The sequence below is a fragment of the Natator depressus genome, chromosome 24 (genome assembly GCF_965152275.1).
Source record: "Natator depressus isolate rNatDep1 chromosome 24, rNatDep2.hap1, whole genome shotgun sequence".
In the NCBI taxonomy this organism is placed as follows: domain Eukaryota; kingdom Metazoa; phylum Chordata; order Testudines; family Cheloniidae; genus Natator; species Natator depressus.
In genome coordinates, this window is record NC_134257.1 from 22,656,710 (window position 1) to 22,676,985 (window position 20,276).

General features: G+C 64.0%; 1 protein-coding gene across 3 annotated transcripts; it reads right to left on the bottom strand.

Moving 5' to 3' along the window:
- Window positions 1-2,195: 2,195 nt before the first annotated feature.
- Window positions 2,196-19,294, bottom strand: LIPE (lipase E, hormone sensitive type). 3 transcript variants are annotated; one of them, XM_074938574.1, is made up of 10 exons: window positions 19,271-19,294; window positions 10,157-10,704; window positions 9,705-9,795; window positions 9,125-9,270; window positions 7,095-7,280; window positions 6,195-6,489; window positions 5,728-5,955; window positions 5,087-5,251; window positions 2,872-3,236; window positions 2,196-2,633 (listed from the first exon to the last, which is right to left on the bottom strand). In XM_074938574.1, exons 2-10 carry the CDS (start codon window positions 10,667-10,669, stop codon window positions 2,211-2,213), a joined length of 2,412 nt encoding a protein of 803 aa, XP_074794675.1. In that variant the 5' UTR covers window positions 10,670-10,704; window positions 19,271-19,294; the 3' UTR covers window positions 2,196-2,210. The 3 variants fall into 3 exon arrangements, with proteins under 3 accessions (XP_074794675.1, XP_074794677.1, XP_074794676.1); XM_074938576.1 differs by having other exon boundaries at window positions 10,157-10,679; window positions 19,271-19,291; XM_074938575.1 differs by lacking the exon at window positions 19,271-19,294 and adding an exon at window positions 11,687-11,702.
- Window positions 19,295-20,276: the final 982 nt, after the last annotated feature.

A 20,276-nucleotide genomic window follows, 5' to 3' on the forward strand; every position in this document is an offset into this window, starting at 1 on the left:
AACCCACTTCGCCCATGATCCCCTCATCATAGCCCCCCCATCCCCTGCTACCCCCCCCCCGAGCTGCCCCCAGCGCCCTGATCCCCAGTCACCCCCCAGGTCAGAATATCCCCCAGTAACAACCCCCCACTTCTCCCATTCATACCCCAACCCCCCACCCACGGCTGCTGCCCCATAACCAGGCCAAAGCCTCCCACAGCACCGGCACCCCCTCATCCCACCCTGCCCCCGAGCAAACCCTCCTTCCCAGCCCGTAGCCCCCCTCATGCGCCTGCCCCCTGCCCCGTTAGAAAACCCCACACCACATGCCCCAACATCCACTTACCCCCAAAACCCCCATTTAACCCTATAGCTCCCCCCGTTGCCTGACCCACTGGGAAAGGGGGGGCTGCCCCACAAAGGGCCTTGGTTCTTGCCAGGAAAAGAGATGGGGGGGGGGAGTGTGGTGGCCCCTCCCCCTCCATAGAGTGGGGTGTTCAAGAGGTGGGGTATGAGGGAGGGGCCAGCCCCCCAGGAACTGTCCCTCCTGTTTATTTAAGGTCCCAGGTGATTCCAAGGGAATGGGGCCGGGGCCTGTTCCCTCTAGGGGGAGGGGCTGGCTCAGAGGGGCAGGGAATGGGGCCGGGGCCTGTCCCCTCAGGGGGAGGGGCTGGCTCTGAGGGGCAGGGAATGGGGCCGGGGCCTGTCCCCTCGCGGGGAGGGGCTGGGTCAGAGGGGTAGGGAATGGGGCCGGGACCTGTCCCCTCGGGGGGAGGGGCTGGCTCAGAGGGGCAGGGAATGGGGCCGGGACCTGTCCCCTCAGGGGGAGGGGCTGGCTCAGAGGGGCAGGGAACGGGGCCGGGACCTGTCCCCTCGGGGGGAGGGGCTGGCTCTGAGGGGCAGGGAACGGGGCCGGGACCTGTCCCCTCGGGGGGAGGGGCTGGCTCAGAAGGGCAGGGAATGGGGCCGGGGCCTGTCCCCTCGGGGGGAGGGGCTGGCTCAGAGGGGCAGGGAACGGGGCCGGGGCCTGTCCCCTCGGGGGGAGGGGCTGGCTCAGAGGGGCAGGGAATGGGGCCGGGGCCTGTTCCCTCTAGGGGGAGGGGCTGGCTCAGAGGGGCAGGGAATGGGGCTGGGGCCTGTCCCCTCGGGGGGAGGGGCTGGCTCAGATGGGCAGGGAATGGGGCCGGGGCCTGTTCCCTCTAGGGGGAGGGGCTGGCTCAGAGGGGCAGGGAATGGGGCCGGGGCCTGTCCCCTCGGGGGGAGGGGCTGGCTCAGAGGGGTAGGGAATGGGGCCGGGGCCTGTCCCCTCGGGGGGAGGGGCTGGCTCAGAGGGGTAGGGAATGGGGCCGGGGCCTGTTCCCTCTAGGGGGAGGGGCTGGCTCAGAGGGGTAGGGAATGGGGCTGGGGCCTGTCCCCTCGGGGGGAGGGGCTGGCTCAGAGGGGTAGGGAATGGGGCCGGGGCCTGTTCCCTCTAGGGGGAGGGGCTGGCTCAGAGGGGCAGGGAATGGGGCCGGGGCCTGTCCCCTCGGGGGGAGGGGCTGGCTCAGAGGGGTAGGGAATGGGGCCGGGGCCTGTCCCCTCGGGGGGAGGGGCTGGCTCAGAGGGGCAGGGAATGGGGCCTGGGAGAGATGCTACAATTGGCTAAATATCAAACAGTCTTTTATTTACAAAACTGGAGGTTGTGGGTGGGGGTCCCTAGAGCCCCCCGGAAGGGAGTGCACCCCCAACCCTTCATTTGGTTCACAGCAGCAGCAGGCAGGGGGTGAGTAGTTTGGAGGGGGGGCAGATGGGCTAGAGCAACCCCCCCCCCAGTGCACACAGGGAAAGGAGGGGGGTAGACAGCTCCCTTCCCACCCCCCAGGAGTATGGGGTGGCAGAAGGTGGGGGTCAGGAGCTGCACCCTCAGCTCAGGCCTGGCAGCTGGGGCATCCCTTGGAGTGCAGGGGCGCCCGCACAGTGCAGTGCTGGCGTGTGGGAGCCCAGGAGGGGCCAGGCCCCCTGAGGGCGAGGGGCTGGGGGACGGGAGACACCCCCCCCTCCTCAGGCTACAGGATACAGACAGCAGCAAATGCCTGTCCAGCATAAACCACTACAAACCAGTCCCCAGGGGCTGTGGGGGGGACCCAGCCAGGCTCTCAGCGTTGGGCCCCTCCCCTCCTCCCCCCACCTGGGAGCCACAGAGAGAAAAGCACCAAGGGGCTCCCAGAAAATCCCGGCCCCGGCCCGGGGGCTCAGGCCCCCACCTCCCTGCCCGCCGGGCCACCCTGGGGCCCTGGCTCCCGCCTGGGGGGGGCTCCCGCCTGGGGGGGGCTGGGCTCCAAGGGAGCTGTGATCGGACTCTTGAGGCTGGGCGAGGCGAGGCCCGTGGCCGCCTGGCCCGTGGCCGCCCCCGAGGGTGGCGTGCGCTGCAGCTTGCGGTGCTTGCGGGGCGAGGGTGGGGCAGTGGGCGGCGCGGGCTCCGGGGGCAGCAGGATCTCACGGATGATGCGGGTGCAGAGTGCGGCCGCCTGGCGGGTCTCATGGCTCATCTGGGAGAGGCTCAGGAAGCCATGCGGCAAATCCTGCACGATCCGCAGGGTCACCGGCTGGCCCAGCTCCCGCAGCCGCCGGGCGAACATCACCGAGTCGTCCAGCATGGGGTCCAGGGCGCAGGCCTGCACAGCGGGGGGCTGAAGTCAATGGGGGCTACCGCACTTCCCAGGCCCCTGGGGCTCTCACTGCTATATGGACCAGTGCCCCCTCCCCGTGGGCTCTCACTGCTATATGGACCAGTGCCCCCTCCCCGTGGGCTCTCACTGCTATATGGAACCAGTGGCCCCTCCCCGTGGGCTCTCACTGCTATATGGACCAGTGGCCCCCCCGTCCAGCTGACTGCCCTGCCCGGGCTCTCACCACGATATGGATCGGCGGCAGCCCTCGCAGCATGCTGTCCGGGGCCAGCAGGGGCGACATGAAGGGGTTCTTGAACACAGGCGATGCCTCCACAGTGATGCTGGCGGCGGGCTGGTCCGAGCGCAGCGGCTCAAAGCCATCGGGATACTGCAGCCTCTCGTCCCCAGGGGCCTCTGCCTCCAGCTGCCCCCCACTCAGGAAGAAGCTGGGAGGGCTGCCCTGGGGAGCGGGGGCAGGCGCAGGGGTTGGGGGGGCTGATACCCCGTATGATAGATCCTGGCAGGTCTGGCTCTTGCGGGAGCCCCTGGATTTGACAACTGAGTCATCGTCCAGCGCTGCCTCCGAGATGCTCTTCCGCACGGCTTCTGTGAGCCAGGGGAGACGTGAGAGCCTGGGGACCCCCCGAATCTCTCTCACCTCTCCCCTGCCAGGACCCCCCCCCCATCGCCCTCACCTCTCCCCTGCGGGTATTTCACCCCATCACTCTCTCCTGTCCCCTGCCTGGACTCCCCAAATCGCCCTCACCTCTCTCCTGCCGGGACCCTTCTCCCCAATCGCCCTTGCCTTTCCCCTGCCTGGCCCTCCCCAAATCGCCCTCACTTTTCCCCTGCCGGGACCCTTCTCCCCAATCGCCCTTGCCTTTCCCCTGCCGGGACCTCCCCAAATCACCGTCACCTGTTGTGACAAAGTGGGAATGTTCTTAATGTTCTCTCTGAATACTGCAAGGGTGCCTCAGTTTCCGCTAGGCATTTCTTAAGTCTCTAGGGGGTGGGATCAGGGGGTGGGATTGTTGCAGAGCCCTAGAGGGCAGGGGTGTGATGGGGTCTGCACAGAGAATGGCCAACACCCTGTCTCCTGGCCACTGATGGCCTGGGCCCATCCCCTGCAAGGTGCGAGTTGAAGGTGTTGGGGAACAGAGAGATCAGGTGGCCTCCTGGCCCAGACAGGGACAAAGGCTGGAGGAGGAGCCGGGGCGGGTGGCTGGGTGAGACAGCTGGAGTTTGGAGCTGGCTGGGGAGACAGGGGGCGGGGGGGAAGGCCCAGAACTGGGGTCTGGGCTCCCCAACCCCCAGGATGGACCTGACTGCAGAGTCCTGGTCTCTGCACCTACCAGCTCTGTGTTAGACCATGTTCCTGTCCTCTAATAAACCTTCTGTGTTACTGGCTGGCTGAGAGTCACAGAGAATCGCAGGAAGTGGGGAGTGCAGGGCCCTGACTCCCCCCCACCCCGAGATACCTGTCCCCTGCTGGGACCCCCCCAATTGCCCTCATCTTTCCCCTGCTGGGTCCTCCCTGATCACCCTCACCTCCCCCCTGCCGGGACCCGCCACTTGCCCTCACCTCTCTCCTGCCGGGACCCCCCCAAATCACCCTCACCTCTCCCCTGCTGGGACCCCCCCAAATCACCCTCACCTCTCCCCTGCCAGGACCTTTCCCCCTCCCTTCCAGCTGGGGCAGTGTCTGTGCCATGCTGGGTTCTGTTCTGTGCGCGCCTAGGTCACCCCACACCAACGTGCCACACAGCCCTGCCCCACTGCCAGGCCGCCCTGCCCCACACCAACGTGCCACACAGCCCTGCCCCACTGCCAGGCTGCCCTGCCCCACACCAACGTGCCACACAGCCCTGCCCCACTGCCAGGCCGCCCTGCCCCACACCTACGTGCCATGCAATGTCAGCCCACCCTGCCCCACTGCCACCGGCCATGGTGCCAGGCTGCCCCACTGCCAGGCCGCCCTGCCCCACACCTACGTGCCATGCAATGTCAGCCCACCCTGCCCTACTGCCACCGGCCATCGTGCCAGGCTGCCCCAGGCCACCCTGCCCCACACCTACGTGCCATGCGGTACCAGCCCACCCTGCCCCACTGCTCCAGGCTGCTCCAGTGCCAGGCTGCCCTGCCCCACACCTGCATGCCACGCAGTACCAGGCTCTGCCTGGCTGCCCCTGATGCTGAGGGGCAGCACCGTGGGTGAGAGCCCTCAGGAAGCTCCCCTGACCCCAGGGTGGCCCGTGCAGTTAGGGGCTGGTGGGGCAGTCCTACCAGTGGGTAGGTTAGTGGGGGCGGGGATCCTGGCTCCCAGGAGACGCGCCGGGGCAGCAGCAGCAGCTGGGTGGTGGGGGGCAGGGCTGGCACCAGGCACGCCCTGTGGAGACAAGGGGCAGGTGAGAGGGGGCGGGCAGGGGGCAGGGGTGGGGGCCTCGCCCAGCTCTTACCTGCGCCGGCCCCATAGCTGCGCCCCGGGGCATCCAACAGCGCCCCCAGCCAGGCCGAGGCGCTGTGCCGCAGGTCCTGTAACAGCAGCGCGGTATCCCGCCGCACCATGTTCACCGGGCTCAGCTTCTCCAGCCCGGGGGGCTCGCCCTCCGCTGGCTCCGTGCCTGGGGGGCAGGGACAGAGAGCACTGGGTTCCCCCTGCCCACCTCTGCCCCACCCCTCCGCTCGCCCTCCACCGGCTCCGTGCCTGGGGGGCAGGGACAGAGAGCACCGGGTTCCCCCTGCCCAACTCTGCCCCCGCCCTCTGCCGGCTCCGTGCCTGGGGGGCAGGGACAGAGAGCACCGAGGTCCCCCCCTGCACCCCACCAGGCCCAGGTTCCCCTCCCTGCTTGCCCTCCACTGGCTCTGTGTCGGGGGGGGAGGGCAGGGAGAGGGCGCATCAGGGTAGCTGCTCTTCACCCCCACACCCACCAGCTCTCTGCTTTTGCCCACCCGTCTCCCCATATTTGTCCCCCTGTAACTGCCCACTGCCCCCTCTCCCATCCTGCCCCTGCCCATAGGAACCCACCCCCAGCTCATCACTCCCGCCCCATTCCTGCCCCCCTAGCACCCCCGCCAGTCCCTGCAGCCCCCCCCGTACCGGCGTAGGCGCTGAGGCACTTGCAGAGCACGCTGAGGGGCAGCAGGGGGTCGAGCAGGGTGAGCAGGCGGGAGGGTGAGGCTGCGGCCCGCACCAGGGTGACAGGATAGGCCGCCATGATGCCATCGGGCAGCTGGATGCCGAAGGCGGCTGCCCGCATGGTCACGGTGAGGCAGAGGTTCCCGCCGGCACTGTCTCCGGCCAGGCAGACCCGCTGCGCCGTGGAGCCTGCGGGGAGATGGGGTGAGTGGCGGGGGGGTCTGCCCAGGGCCTCAGGGAACCCAGGGGGGCCCCATCAGGGGTGGCAGCTCTGTTCCTGCCCCACACTCTCCAGCCCCTGCCCGTCCCACCCAGCGAACAGCGTCAAGGTCCTGCCCCCCATGTGCCCGTCCCACCCAGCAGGGGATGCTGGGGTCCCCAGCCCCTCCCCGCCACGGGGGTGCTGGGGCCCCCCCGTTGCATCTCACCCAGCAGGCGGCAGTGCTGCAGGGCCCAGCAGTAGGCGTAGAAGCACTCCTCCAGGGCGCGTGGGAAGGGGGCCTCGGGCGCCAGGGCGTAGTCGACGGAGAGCACGGGGGCGCCCAGCTCCTGCGCCCAGCCCCGCAGGTACGGCTCGTGGGACTTGGACGTCTGGGCCACGAACCCGCCGCCGTGGAAGTGAATCAGCAGGAGGGGTGAGGGGGGCGCGGGCGCGGCCTTGCGCCACAGCTCCAGCCCCAGCGGGCCCTCGGCCTGGGCCAGTGCGCTCAGGGCCTCGCTGTCCTGGGGAGAGCAGGAGGGACGGTGTGCCAGGGACCCCCGGACTGTCCCCCCGCACACCCCGCCAGGGACCCCAGACTGTCCCCCGCACACCCTGCCCGGGACTCCTCGGCTCATGCAGTACCCTGCCCTGCCTGAGACCCCTGCTTGTCCCCCCCCGACACCCCATCTGGGACCCCCCCATCACACTCAGTGTCCTGCCCCGCCTGGGACCCCCCGCGGCGCCCAGCCCGGGGCCCCCCGCGGCCCCCCGCCCTGCCCAGGACCCCCTGCCTGTCCCTCCCCACACCCCCTGTCTGGGACCCCCCATCACACTCTGTACCTTGCCTTGCCAGGGACCCCCAACCCAGCCCCCCATGTGTGTCCCACCCAGGACACCCCCACCCAGCCCATCGCCCCCATGCACGCCCTGCCTGGAACCCACCACCCGGTCCCCGTAACCTGCCCTGGAACTCCCTGGCCCTGCCTGGACCCCACCTGGTTCTGCTCACTCCCTCCCACATCCCAGAGCTCCCAGCCCCATGCCCACCTTCCACGCAACAGCCCCCCACCCGCTCCACTGGCCCCCCACCCACCAGCCCTCCCTGCTTGCAGCCCCTGCCCCTCACCTGTCCCTCACGCAGCTCGTGGGAGATAAGGCGCATGTGGATGGGCCCGGGGCCAGTGTGTGCCACCGGGGGGCTGATGGTGATGGTCAGTGAGGGGTCGGCAGCCAGCGGCAGCTCAAAGGGCTCAGGGGGCACCGTCAGCACCCGGCTCACCCGCACCTGCGTGGATGCCATGCTGGCCACAGACTGCAGGGAAGGGGGAGGGTGAGGGTGACAGGGACCCCCAGGCAGGTCCTACCCTGCACTCCCCCGCCCCCCTGCCCCACAGCACCCTGCGCCGATCACCGCTCCCACCCCCCCGCCCCACAACACCCTGCGTCAGACACAGCTCCAACCCCTGCCCTCTGGCCTCACAGTGCCCTGTGCCGGGCATCTCTCCCAACCCACAGCACCCTGCGCCAGGCACCACTCCTACTCTGTATCCCAGCCCCACAGCGCCCTGCGCCAGGCATCTCTCCCAACCCACAGCACCCTGCGCCAGGCACCACTCCTACTCTGTGTCCCAGCCCCACAGCGCCCTGTGCTGGGCACAGCTTCTGACACTCTGTACCTCGGGGCAACACCCTGCACCCCCCACGTTCATCTTTATAAAGTGAGTGTGGGGGACCCAATGCAGAGTTTGTCACGTCGGGTGTCTTCGGAAGGCTGATAATGCCCTGAGCATGGTTGTAATAGTGACGTTATAGTAATTGGTACAGTCATGTGATAGGTTATAATTTCATGTATATAGTTATGAGCCTGAAATGTGTCCTCATGGCTTAAAGCCGGCCCAGGCAAAACCTCTCCAGGAGCAGAGGGGCCGTTCACACCTCGTCAGGGCATGGATGGGACAAACCCAGCCCAGCCGCGCAGGAACAAAGGACGCTGTCTTAGGCAGCAACAAAGGATCTGCTGGACCCTCGAGTGAGTCACCCCCCTTCACTTCGCCAGTTTGGGACTGCGATGAGGTAATGCTGACTCTGAAGGGGGGGCAAAGCCAAGAGGGAAGAAAGGACATGGTAAAAGGGAGAGATGTTTGCCATGCTCTTCCTCTCTCTTCCACCTACATCTACAGACACCACCAAGTGACTGAAGTGCTGATCAAACGGGAGAGCCTGGCTGAAGGGCAACCAGCCAGCCTGTGGTGAGAAGCATCTAAATTTGTAAGGGCACTGAAAGTGTTAAGATCAGCTTAGAATGCGTTTTGCTTTCATTTCATTTGACTAAATCTGACTTGTTATGCTTTGACTTACAATCACTTAACATCTGTCTTTGCAGTTAATAAATCTGTTTGTTTATTCTACCTGAAGCAGTGCGTTTGGCTTGAAGCATGTCAGAGACTCCCCTTGGGATAACGAGTCTGGTATGTATCAATTTCTTTGTTAAATTGACAAACTCGTATAAGTTTGCAGTGTCCAGCGGGCATAACGGGACACTGCAAGACGGAGGTTCCTAGGGTTGTGTCTGGGACCGGAGATATTGGCTAGTGCAGGGGTTCTCAAAATGGGGGTCGGGACCCCTCACGGGGACGTGAGGATATTACCTGGGGGGTTGTGAGCTGTCAGCCTTCACCCCCAAATCCTGCTTTGCCTCCAGCATTTATAATGGTGTTAAATATATTAAAAAGTGTGTTTAATTCATTAGGGGGGTTGCACTCAGAGGCTTGCTATGCGAAAGGGGTCACCAGTACAAAAGTTTGAGAGCCACTGGGCTAGTGTCATTCGGTTGCACAATCCAAGGAGCAGCTGACATGGCAGAGGCTGTGCGTGACCAGCCCGGGAGCGGGGGGTCGCAGAGCAGAGCAGGGTCAGGCTGGCTCCCAGAGTCAAGGATTGGAGGGACCTAGCAGATCACCGGTCCAGATAACGCCAGAGGGGAACGTCACACCGCTCCTACCCCACACCCCAGCCCCACAGCGCCCTGCACCAGGAACCGCTCCAACCCCCTGCCCCACAGTGCCCTGTGCCAGGTACCGCTCCACCCCCTGCCCCCACCCCACCGCTCCTACCCAGAGCCCTGTGCCAGGGACAGTCCCCAGCCCCCGCACTCACAGCCAGCAGCTCGGTCTCCGTCAGGTTCCAGAAGCTCTTCCAGAAATGCACGTCGAGGTTCTGCGTGATCCTCTCGAACTCGGCTCCCCGCAGCTCCGGGTCAATGGTGAACATCCCTGAGGTGAACAGCGAGCCGGCCGCCATGCCTGGAGGGATGGGAGATCGGGGTGGGGTGCTGTCCCCTGGCCCTGTGGGGCTCCCACAGCCCCTGCCTGCCCCCCAGCAGTGCTCCCTTGCCCCCACCAGCTTCCTCCACAGCGAGGCTCCATGGCCAGCCAGGCACAGGGTCCAGCCCCCAATGGGCAGGGCAGCGGGCAGAGCAGAGCATTGTGGATAGCAGTCAGGCCAGACGGGTTCCCTGGGCGACCGGCTGGGCTGAGTGGACCCAGAAGGGAATTGTGGGTTCAGCCAGCCTGTAGCTGCAGTGCATCATGGGAGCAGAGCACCCCTGGGGGCTGCAGTGCATTGTGGGTGCAGCCCCCCCTGCAGCAGTGCATCATGGGAGCAGAATCCCACCCCGGGGGCTGCAGTGCATTGTAGGAGCAGTGCACCCCCCGCCCCCCCCCGGCACCCCACTCACTGAGGCTGGAGTCGTGGCGTCTGTAGTTCTCCCCGAAGGAGACCAGGCTGATAGAGATGGTCTGGAGGAAGGGCCGGATGGAGGGGGCGAACTGCAGGGCAAAGGGCAAAGGTCACCCTCTGCACCCCCAGACCGGGTCCGAGGGAGCACCCCGGGGGCATGATGCCGGCTCACCCCCCCCATGGGTGTTCAGTGGGGGAGGGGGCAGAGTAATGGGCGTGGCCATGGTGTGGGGGGGGCAAGCAATTGTGGGGCCATGGAGGCGGGCCCTGCACCCAGGCCAGCAGGGCCCAGAGCGAGGGGCACAGCTGGGGGAGGGGGGGGCACAGCAGAATCCCTGAGCATGTCTGGCTGCCAGGGACTTGGATGCATTTCCTTCGGCCCCTGGGTCGCCCCTCCCCGACTTGCCGCTCCCCCTCAATCCCCCCTTCCCCTGCCCCCCAGGCCCCCACCTGGAAGCCCAGGCAGCGCCCGTAGAAGCAGCCCTTGTGCAGGGTGCCGTACTCCTGCAGCACCAGCTCGGTCAGGTCATGCTCGTCGTGGTGGAAGAGGCAGCCGGGGCGGTTGTGGGTCAGCAGGCGCTGGGCCAGGTACAGCACGGCCCGCAGCTGGCTCAGGGCGGCGCAATAGGCCTCCAGCTCGGCCGCGTTGTGGCCCGTGCGGAAGAAGATGCTGCGGCGGTTGGCGGCCACGTAGCGGCTCTTGTGCAGCACGTGGGCCAGGCAGCAGCGCACCGTCTGCACCAGGCTGCGGTACCCGTTGGCCTGCGTGGCCTCGTCCAGGTCGAAGACGTGGTAGATGCTGGCGAAGTGCCGCAGCACCGGCTCCAGGCAGCGGGCGTGCTCCCGGATGGCCGTGAAGGCCGCCACGAACCGGCGCCCCGTCTCGGACGCGCTCTGCCGGAAGAAGGCCACGTTGTCCTCGGCCAGCGCGTGCAGGGCCTGGAACAGGGGCCGGGAGTCCATGGCGCGGGGCCTCAATCAGGGACAGGCAGGGCTAGCTGGGGGGACCCCAGCAGGGAGGGTGAGAGGGTTAGCTGGGCGACTTGGGGGGAGGGCTTGCAATGGGGGGGGTATGGTGGGTGGAGTAAGTACCCCCACACACTCACCCCTCCCAGTGCCCAGCTGGGCCCCCCCCATTCCTAATACCCCCAGCCGGCCCCCCAGTATTCAGCCCCAGTTAGGCCCCCCCATACTCACCCCCCACACCCTAGCCAGGACCCCCTTGTACTTACTCCCCAAGAACCCCGCCAAAGCTGCCCCCATAGTTGCCCCCAGCACCACAGCTGGGACCCGCTTTGCACTCATCCCTCAGAATCCCCACATAGCAACCCCGCCCTGTGCTCATCCCCCCAGTGCCCCAGCCGGGACCCCAGCCCTATTCCCCCCCAAGCCAGACCCCAGACACACACCCACTCACTCTCAGCCCCCTGTGTTCATCCCCCCAACGCCCCAGCCAGGACCCCAGCCCTATTCCCCCCCAAGCCAGACCCCAGACACACACCACACTCATCCTCAGCCCCCTGTGCTCATCCCCCCGCCGGGACCCCAGCCCTGTTCCCTCCCAAGCCAGACCCCAGACACACACCCGCTCACTCTCAGCCCCCTGTGCTCATCCCCCCAACGCCCCAGCCAGGACCTCAGCCCTGTTCCCCCCAGCCAGACCCCCTGCCACACACACCCACTCACTCTCAGCCCCCTGTGCTCATCCCCCCAACACCCCAGCCGGGACCCCAGCCCTGTTCCCCCCAGCCAGGACCCCAGCCCTGTTCCCCCCCAGCCAGACCCCAGACACACACCACACTCATCCTCAGCCCCCTGTGCTCATCCCCCCAGCCGGGACCCCAGCCCTGTTCCCCCCCAAGCCAGACCCCAGACACACACCCACTCACTCTCAGCCCTCTGTGCTCATCCCCCCAACGCCCCAGCCAGGACCCCAGCCCTGTTCCCCCCAGCCAGACCCCCTCCCACACACACACTCACCCTCAGCTAGTGCCTGCTCCCCTGGCTGGGCCGTGGCAGAGCCTGTTCCCTCCAGCTCTTTATAGCCCAGCTGGAAGCCAGGGAGCCGGCTCCACCCCCCGGGAGGGGTTGAGCCCATGGGAGGGAGGTGGTGAGAGGCACCGACAGTGAGTGGGGAGAGTGGTTGGGGGGGGGCAGGACTCCTGGGTTCTCTCCCTGGCATTGGGAGGGGAGGTGGGGTTAGTGGTTAGAGCAGCGAAGCTGCTCCCACCCGCTCCCCACCCAGGGCAGGCTCACAGCCTGGCCCACATCTCACCCCCACACCCCGGGGCCCTTTCACCCAGACCTGGCATCCCCACAGCTGGGAGCCTCCGTTCGCGCCAGTCCCCAGAACCCCCCTCCAGCAGGGGCTGCGGCTCCTGCCAAACAGGGCCTCACCCATGGGTCCCTGGGGCCCGGCTCCGAGCAAACAAACAGCCAGGGGTACTGCAGGGCACTGACCTCCAGACAGAGTCCCACAGCTGGGCCAGCCAGCCCAGGATCAGACCCCCGGGCACATCCTGCCCGGACACGGGATGTGTTAACCTGCGGGGGAGGGGGTCCCCTCTCTGGCTGCCCTGATGCCAGCGCTGACGGGGTTAATGAGATGTGGGGTTGAGCGGGTGCTGGGGCTGGCCCTGCTTGGCAGCTGGGAAAGCTCTGGGAGCAGGGGCAGGAATGTGCACAAACAGCCGGGAGCTGGACTGGGGCAGGGGGGACTGGAGCAGAGGGTGCTGGGGGGGCACATGGGGTCCAGAGGGCCGGGGGCAGGAGGGGCTGAGGGGGGCACGGGGGGCAGGAGGGGCTGGGGCAGAGGACGCTGGGGGGCTGGACAGGGGGTACTAAGGGGTGGGGGATCCAGAGGGGCTGGGGTCTCTATCTAGTGTCTATCCCCCAGGAGGGGGGTGTCAGAGGGTCAGGGGTTCCTATCCTAGGTGGTCCCAGTATTTGGCACCTGCCCATGAGGTAAGCTGCCCCCCTCCCCATACACGCACTACCTTGGCCAGCCCACAGCCTACCCCCCACAGGGCTGAGATACCCATGGGCCTGGGGCAGAAGCTCCCATTCCCATGGCTAGCCGGCCTCCAATCCCCTCATGCACTGCCCCCCACCTCGGGGAAGGCTCCCCCCCCGGCACTGCCCCCCCAGGGTGTGCTGTTGACAGCTGCTGTGCCCCCCAAGGCTGTTGGGGGGGGGGCGGGCACCGTGAGTGGCTGCCGGCCTTGTGACTCCCAAGGACAGAGGCCCGCCCAGGGAGCCAGGAGCTGTTGGTGCCAGGGCGGCTTGGTGCACACAGCGCTCATTGTGCCACCTGCCTGCCCGAGGGGCAGCCCCACCCCACAGCACAGCTCCGTGGGGGAGGGAACCTTGGTGGGGGGGGGTCATGTTCTGCCCCCCCACCACCCCAGGATCCCAGACTTGGGAGGCAGAGAAACGTCACAGGGATAGGTGCATTTGTGCCCAGCGTGCCCATCTGTGGCCGTGGAGCAAAGATCATTGAGGCAACAAAGGGACCTTGCTCCTCATGGGAGGCAGGAAGGGGTCTCCCCCACAGTGCACCGACCAGAGAGAGGAGCTAGAAACCCCTCCCCCCAGCCATAATAAAGAAAGGTCCATGCCCCACACCTCCCCACAAGCTTACCCGGTGTGGCATGCCCCACTCCCCCCATGACAGCACCAGCATGCCACGCCCCATGCCCCCTCAATCCTCCAGCACCACAACACCTCGAGGGTCAACGACACCCAGCAGAGCCAGCTGCACTGCCCCACACAGCACCAGAACACCTCGAAGGACACGAGACGCCCGTCAGATGTGGCTCTCCCCACGCAGCACCAGAAGGACGAATTTTAGGCCCAGATAAAAGAAACCCAAGACGCGTCAATGAAGATGTAAGAAGCTCCACGGGAACGTCAGGATCTCCGAATGCTCTGCCACGGGCCCCTTCGGACTGAGGCCGTCGTGTTGCCGGAGCAGCTGGAACTGGAGGGATACGGCAGATAGCTCAGCCCAGGCCGACTGAGGGGACAGAAGCGCAATCGGTCAGGAATATATCAGACGTGTCTTGCCCAGGGCGCACGGGGCTTGTCTTTACACTAAAGAGAAGCTCAAGCAACAGATCTAAGTAACCAACAGCCAAGGCACTACCCTCGCTGAGACAAGCCTCTCCATTAACCAGGTGCCCGGTGCCTGCATAGAGAGGCTTCTGCACACAACTCTCTAACCAGCTTCTCACAGCGGGGCAGAGCGTAATCCAGCACCGGGACAGAGGTGATTTCATTAACTTATCTCTGACCTGCATCGGACCAACCGGCAGCGTGACGAGCTGCCAAACAAGGGAAGAGCCCTCCGAGAGAGGGATGGGACTAACGGCAAACCAATCACTCCTGCTGCCAGCTCGCACACCAGGGTGGGGCCGGATGGCCAGAGGAGCCCAGCACAGAGCGGCCGGTGGAAGTCAGTTACTGAGTGAAGATAAGCCACCAGCAGGAGGATGTGTGGTCGGAGGACAGGTGGCCGAGCGAGTCTTATGCAAATGCTGTTGCCCAACCTGTCTTACACCAGCAGGGATGGCACAAGACGACTTGTGCAGAGAGACAATGTTGCAAGAAGCCGCTAAGACCACACCTCGTTTCCTGGCTGGCTGATGACAAAAGACCTGGCCCCTTCTTTGCCAGGGGTCTGGGTTGCTTTGACTGGCCCATGCCAGCTTAGACACGGAGTGGAACGGACCATGCCACGCGGCAGGCAATGGAGAGAACACCCCGTTCTACCCCCCAGAAGCTTCAGAAGAGAGTTCGGAAACATGGGGATACTGCGTACAGAGAAACTGACTCGTCACCTCTTGTGGCCTCTGGGGAGGCGTCGACAGCCACGCTACTGCCACCTTTAACATTGTGCCTTGGAATTCAGCGGGCACCCGGAACCGCAGCTGGGAAGCTGCGAAAGTTCTGTAGGGGGAGAAACACGCACGTTGCTGCTCTTCAAGAGACAACTGTAGTTCTGGCTGCTTGAGAAACGACTGCACGGGGCGAGCTGGGGGAGGCCTGAGGTTGGTTATTCGGGAGATGCTCCATACAAAAGAGATGTGGGAGTCCAGGAGGTGAACATCTGTCACCCTGACGACACCCCAACTGGTAAAGCGAATCACTGGGGAACGGCAGCCAAACAATCACCTGGGGAGGTGTCAACGCTGGACGCGCAGTTTGCGGGAACAGAACAGATTCAGCTGGAGCTGCGCTAGATATGTGACGAAGTGGGGTTTTCCCCCCTTGTTATGTTGCATATGAGTCTTACTGTCCTAGACTAATACTGTGTGTGCCTCAGTTTCCCTGTGTGCTGCACCAATGCCTAGGTGGGAATTGGGTGTGTGACTTTCGCTGAGCCCCTTGGGGCAGGGGAGGCTGCTCAGTAGTCTGCATGTAGATGATGGCCGATGCCCTTCGTAACCCCAGACCCAAGATGGGGATGCGACCAGGTGACACTTTCCCAGGAAGCTGGACAAAGACGGGAGGAGGAGCAACAGGCATGTTGGAGGCCAGGCAGCGGGGGTCAAGGGCAGTCTGCTGTGGGGGACTGGAATAGCTACGGGTGCCCCCAAGATGAACTTGGCTGAAAGTCACCAATTTCTGTGCTAACAAGTTCTGTTCTACGCTGTGTACCTGTTGACTAATAAACCTTCTGTTTTACACTAGCTGACAATCACGTCTGACTGCGGAGTTGAGGTTCAGGGCCTCTGGCTCCCCCAGGAGCCCCACCTTTGTGGACTCGCTGCGAGAAACGCACGGTGTGGAGGGGATGCTGAATGCTCTGGGGCGGGACCCAGGAAGACCGAAGCTCCATAAACGTCTTTCCCTGGCGACGGTGAAGAGGAGGCTCCCCCAGAGTCCTGACTGGCTCCAAGCGGAGCAGTTCTAGAGCATGGCCCCGGTGACTCTGTGAGAGAGGACAAGGTTTTAGTTGAGCTGAATGAAGGTGCCATGACTTACACATGGTGATCATACGGCACACAGTCCCTCTGGCTGTAACTGGGATGCACATGGGATGTTCTGGAGGACGCTAGAAGCAATCATCGACCTGCACTCGCTCGTTAGAACAGGGAGAGAGTGAGCTCTCCGGTGACTGACAGGAGGTGGAACATCCATAAAGCTGACTGGTCCCACTTCACAGACACATGAGAAGAGTATTTCTTAAACACCTAGGAAGGTTTTCCAATCTGCGCTGCAGAAATCAGCAAAAAGGAGCAAGCCAAGAGGCAGAAATGGATCCCATGCTAGAATGGTACAGGGATGGGAGATTTTAGAAGGGAAGAAATCCAGTTTGACTGGAGGCTGAACAGACCCTTGGAGGCGAAAAGGCCAGATGGAAATGGAAGGAACTTTCAAAAGAAGTTGCCCTGAAAACAGCTGAATGTAGACAAAGGCACCAGGAAGAGACTTGTGAATAGCTGAATCCTCACGGGAGAAAGGATTTATAGATGACACTGCAGGGAATCAACAACAGACAGACCAACACTTGCAATCTTAAGAACACCAATATCCTGACAAATGGAGGTACAGAGGCAAAAGGTGACACAGAGTCTGTGAATACTGTACCAAGACTAGCAGGCGCACAAGGACAAGGATGGAGCCGCTGCAAATCATACAAGATGAACTACCCAGGAGGAAAGACAAAGAGAATTTAAAAACGTGCACACACATTTCACCGAGTACCTTGGCTTTAGTGAGATCTCTCTCATACACGAGCTAGAAGATGCAATAGAGAAGCTCAAACCAAGAATCCCGTGGGCTGGACCTCCCCTATGGTTACGTGGTGAAGCACTTTGGGAAGAAGGCTAAAGCCAAGTTGCTGGAATTTATCAACAAATCATGGATAAAAGGGACGGTCCCTAATCAGTGGAATTCAGCAGTTATTGTTCTTAAGTCTGGCATGGATCCGTCTTCTCCAAGCAGCTACCAGCCTGTATCCTTAGCCAGTCACCTCTACAGATAACGGGACACATGGTCCAATCATGGCTTCTGTGGGGGCTTCCAACAGGAGGGAAGATGATACTCATCCCAATGGCAGACAGGCCTCACACTCAGTTACAGGGTCCCTGGGAGCCTTCTGTCAGCCTCTTATTGACGGATTCCCATGCCAGCCACCACAATCATCAACAGGAGTCTGTTTGGATCTCAATCTGTTTGGACCTCATGTGACAGAGTCTTAGTGAAACAGCAAGAGGGGAATCTGTGGCAAAATGTACCTTGGGATAGGCGATTTCCTGCAGTACAGGACAACAACAGGAAGACTAAATGGCACTTTTTTGAAGGCAAGACCTCAGCGCGGGAGTTCCTTCAGGCTCAGTGTTAAGTCCTCTTTTCCTTCTGGACTCCTATGGACTGTCCGGCCACGTGACATCACCTGTATGCCTGTGTGCAGGCGAGATCACGCTGTGTGTCAGGGTCGGAAAGAGATGTATTGGAGATTGAACTGAATGAGGACTTGGAACTATAACCAGATGAGCAAACGAACATAAACTTCAGCCGAATCCAGCAAAACCGTAAGAGGTTCGACCACAGTCCGAAACTGACACTGGATAGAGAACATATTAGCGTTGAGAGCGAGCCAGTATACCTTGGAATGACCTTGGACACGGAACTAGGGTTTGGGCCACAAGTCAGAAAGATGGCAGCCAAAGCCAAGAAGAGACTAAACCTTCTACAGTGTATTGCCGACACCAACTGGGGCTCACGTGTTAGGGTACGGAAAACAACATACGGCTGGATAGTTCACCCAATACTTGAATCTGCCTCTCTGGTTTGATCACAGCAACCCTGCCAAGATGGAAGCTGTGCAGTCAGCCAAAATTCACACGACAGCTGGAGCTGTAAGATCCTCTCCAACAGCAGTTTGCGACCAAGAGTCTGATGTTCAGCCTCCCGAGAATCGTGGACGAGAACAGCTAATTCAGCAAGGAAATCATCTCATTCACACCTGAAAGTCATCACCGCTCACGTCTGCACAGGAATTGGAAACCCAAGCGCAGGCTGAAATGATCATCCTATTTTAAAGGTGTGCCAAGGCCACTGAGAAAACGGGAGCAGTAGGTGATGTTAGAAGGGGAGGGGGGACGAAGAATGTGGTGTGCCCAGTAATTATTCCACAGGAACTGATTTATTTCAGTAAATGTCTCTCTCTTCTGGAGCTGAGCTCAAAGAAACATGTGGACTTGGCCCCACTAAGGAAAACTGCAGAAAAGACCACCCAAGAGTATCAGTCACAAGGCGAGTGGAGACCCGTGCCCACTGATGGCTCATCAGACAAATCCTTCCAGCATGGTGGTTGTGGTGTCCTCATCCCGTGGCTAGCAGAGAGAGCACAAGAAAGACCCTTCGGTCAGGGTACGTCAGCTCCAATTATATGGCTGACATGAATTCTCCTGACACTGCAAACAAGGACTTGGCTCCTCGGACCAAAGATCAAGAGCAGACACAGATGCTGGTGTTGTCTTGTCTGTCGATCTGCAGGTGAAGACCCTCGGTTCCTTTCCCAAAAACCAGGTAGCTGCGAACCCTAGGGCGGCTCAGAGAACGGGGACGCGAGGCAGGAGAGTGACTTTTCACGGGACTCCTTCACACATGGGTGTATCTGGGAGCGAGCGAGCAGATGACCTGGCCAAAGTGGGAAGGCTGGAAACTCCAGTAGGAGCGACAGCGGTGGAGGACACTGGCACCCCATCAAGGAAAATATTCGCTGAAACAAACGGCCGAGAGAGAGACGCTCCTCTGAGCGGCGTCAGAGTGCCTCAGACAAGAACAGCCCCCGCTGTGAGAGTGGGGACAGGGCCTTGGGCAGGAAGGGACGTGAGCAGCGACGGGGCCAGGCGCCGTCCACGTTGCGAGGCGGGTCCTGAGCGGCTTTCACACCTGCCCGGGCTTCTGAATGTCGCAGTGCAAGGGACGCGCCGCCCTGGCCTTCGGATCGAGCCCTTCGAACAGACCCTGGCCGAGGCAGCCAGGGCGCTGGCCAAGCCCAGGGCCTGACCCCCCCGCCCCCTTGCCCCATGCCCCAGCACTGCCCCAGCCCCGCGCCATGGCCCCGGCCCCCTATGGATCCTGCCCGAGGCAGCCAGGGCGCTGGCCAAGCCCAGTGCTTGACCCCCCCCGCCCCCTTGCCCCAGTCCCCCGCGCCCCGCCCCAGCCCCGTGCCCTGGCCCCCGCCCCGAACGGACCCTGCCCGAGGCAGCCAGGGCGCTGGCCAACCCCAGGGCCTGACCCCCCGGCCAGCCCCCCGGCCCGGCGGAGCAGCCCCGTCTAGGGGGCAGCGGGCCCCGGCCGACACGTGCGGACCCGCGTCGGGGGCGAACACTGGGGGGCGGGGCCGGGCGAGCCGGGAGGGGCCGGGGACTGGGGGGGGGCCGGGAGCGGGGGGCGAGCACGAGCCCGGGGGCGGGGCGGGGCCGGGGGCTGCAGCCCGCGCCGAGCGGGACGGACTCTCCCACCCCCCGGCGGGGAGCCCGGACGCCTGGGTCCCTCCCGGCCCTGCCACCCGCGGACCTGGGGCAACGCCCCCGGGCCTCAGTTTACCCGTCGGTAGCGCGGGGGGGGCCGCTCCGGAGACCCGCCCCCCCCCGCTCCCACCTGTGGCTCCGGCTCCGCCCCTCAGACCGGTCCCGCTTCCGGCTCCCCCGGCCCCGATCGGGCACGTGACGCGCGCCGGCCAATCAGCAGCGGCGCCGGTGGCGCCACGTCTGTTACCGGGGTAACCGCGTCGAGCCCCCCCGCGCTGCGCCGCCTGCGGGCCTCGACCTCTGACCCCTGCGGGTCACCGCCCTGGCCCCGCCCCCGCGCGGTGACCTCTGACCCGGCTCCGCTTCACCTCCGACCCCACCGCAGCCGTGACCTTTGACCCTGGGTCACTGGCCCCGACCTCCGACCTTTAACCCCGTTGACAAAACCAGCGCGTCTCAGTGTCGCCTCCTCTGGCCCCTCCCCTCGGGCCGCCCCTCCCCCACCCGGTGCTGGGGGGGCTCCCCCCCGGCGGGGCTCCCCTCCCCCCCATCGGGGCACCCCGGGCTCCCCCCTCCCCCACCCACCCCCGTCGGGGTCCCCGGGGCCCTTCCCTCCTCGCGCCCTTGGCTGACCCCAGCCGCCATCACTAGGCTCCAGGGTTAACGCCCCGCGCGGAGAGAAACCCCCCCCGGGTGGTGCCCCAGGAGCGGGGGAGAGGATGGCGCAGTGCCCCACGGGGGAGGCGGCCGTGGGAGATTTTGACCCCGGCCGTGGGGTCGGAGGTCGGGGTGAAGGAGCCGCACTCAGACACCAGACGGGAGCGTCCCCTCGACTGGGTTTTTACTGACGGGGTGTCAGGGTTCCCTCCCCACTCTGAATTCTGGGGTACAGACGTGGGGACCCGCATGAAAGACCCCCCAAGCTTTTTACTACCAGCTGAGGTTAAAACTTCCCCAAGGCACGAATCCTTCCTTGTCCTCGGGCGGGATCGCTGCCACCACCAAGTGAGCTAGGCAGAGATTCAGGAAAAGGAACCACTTGGCATTCCTGTTCCCAAAATATCCCCCCCAAGCCCCTTCAC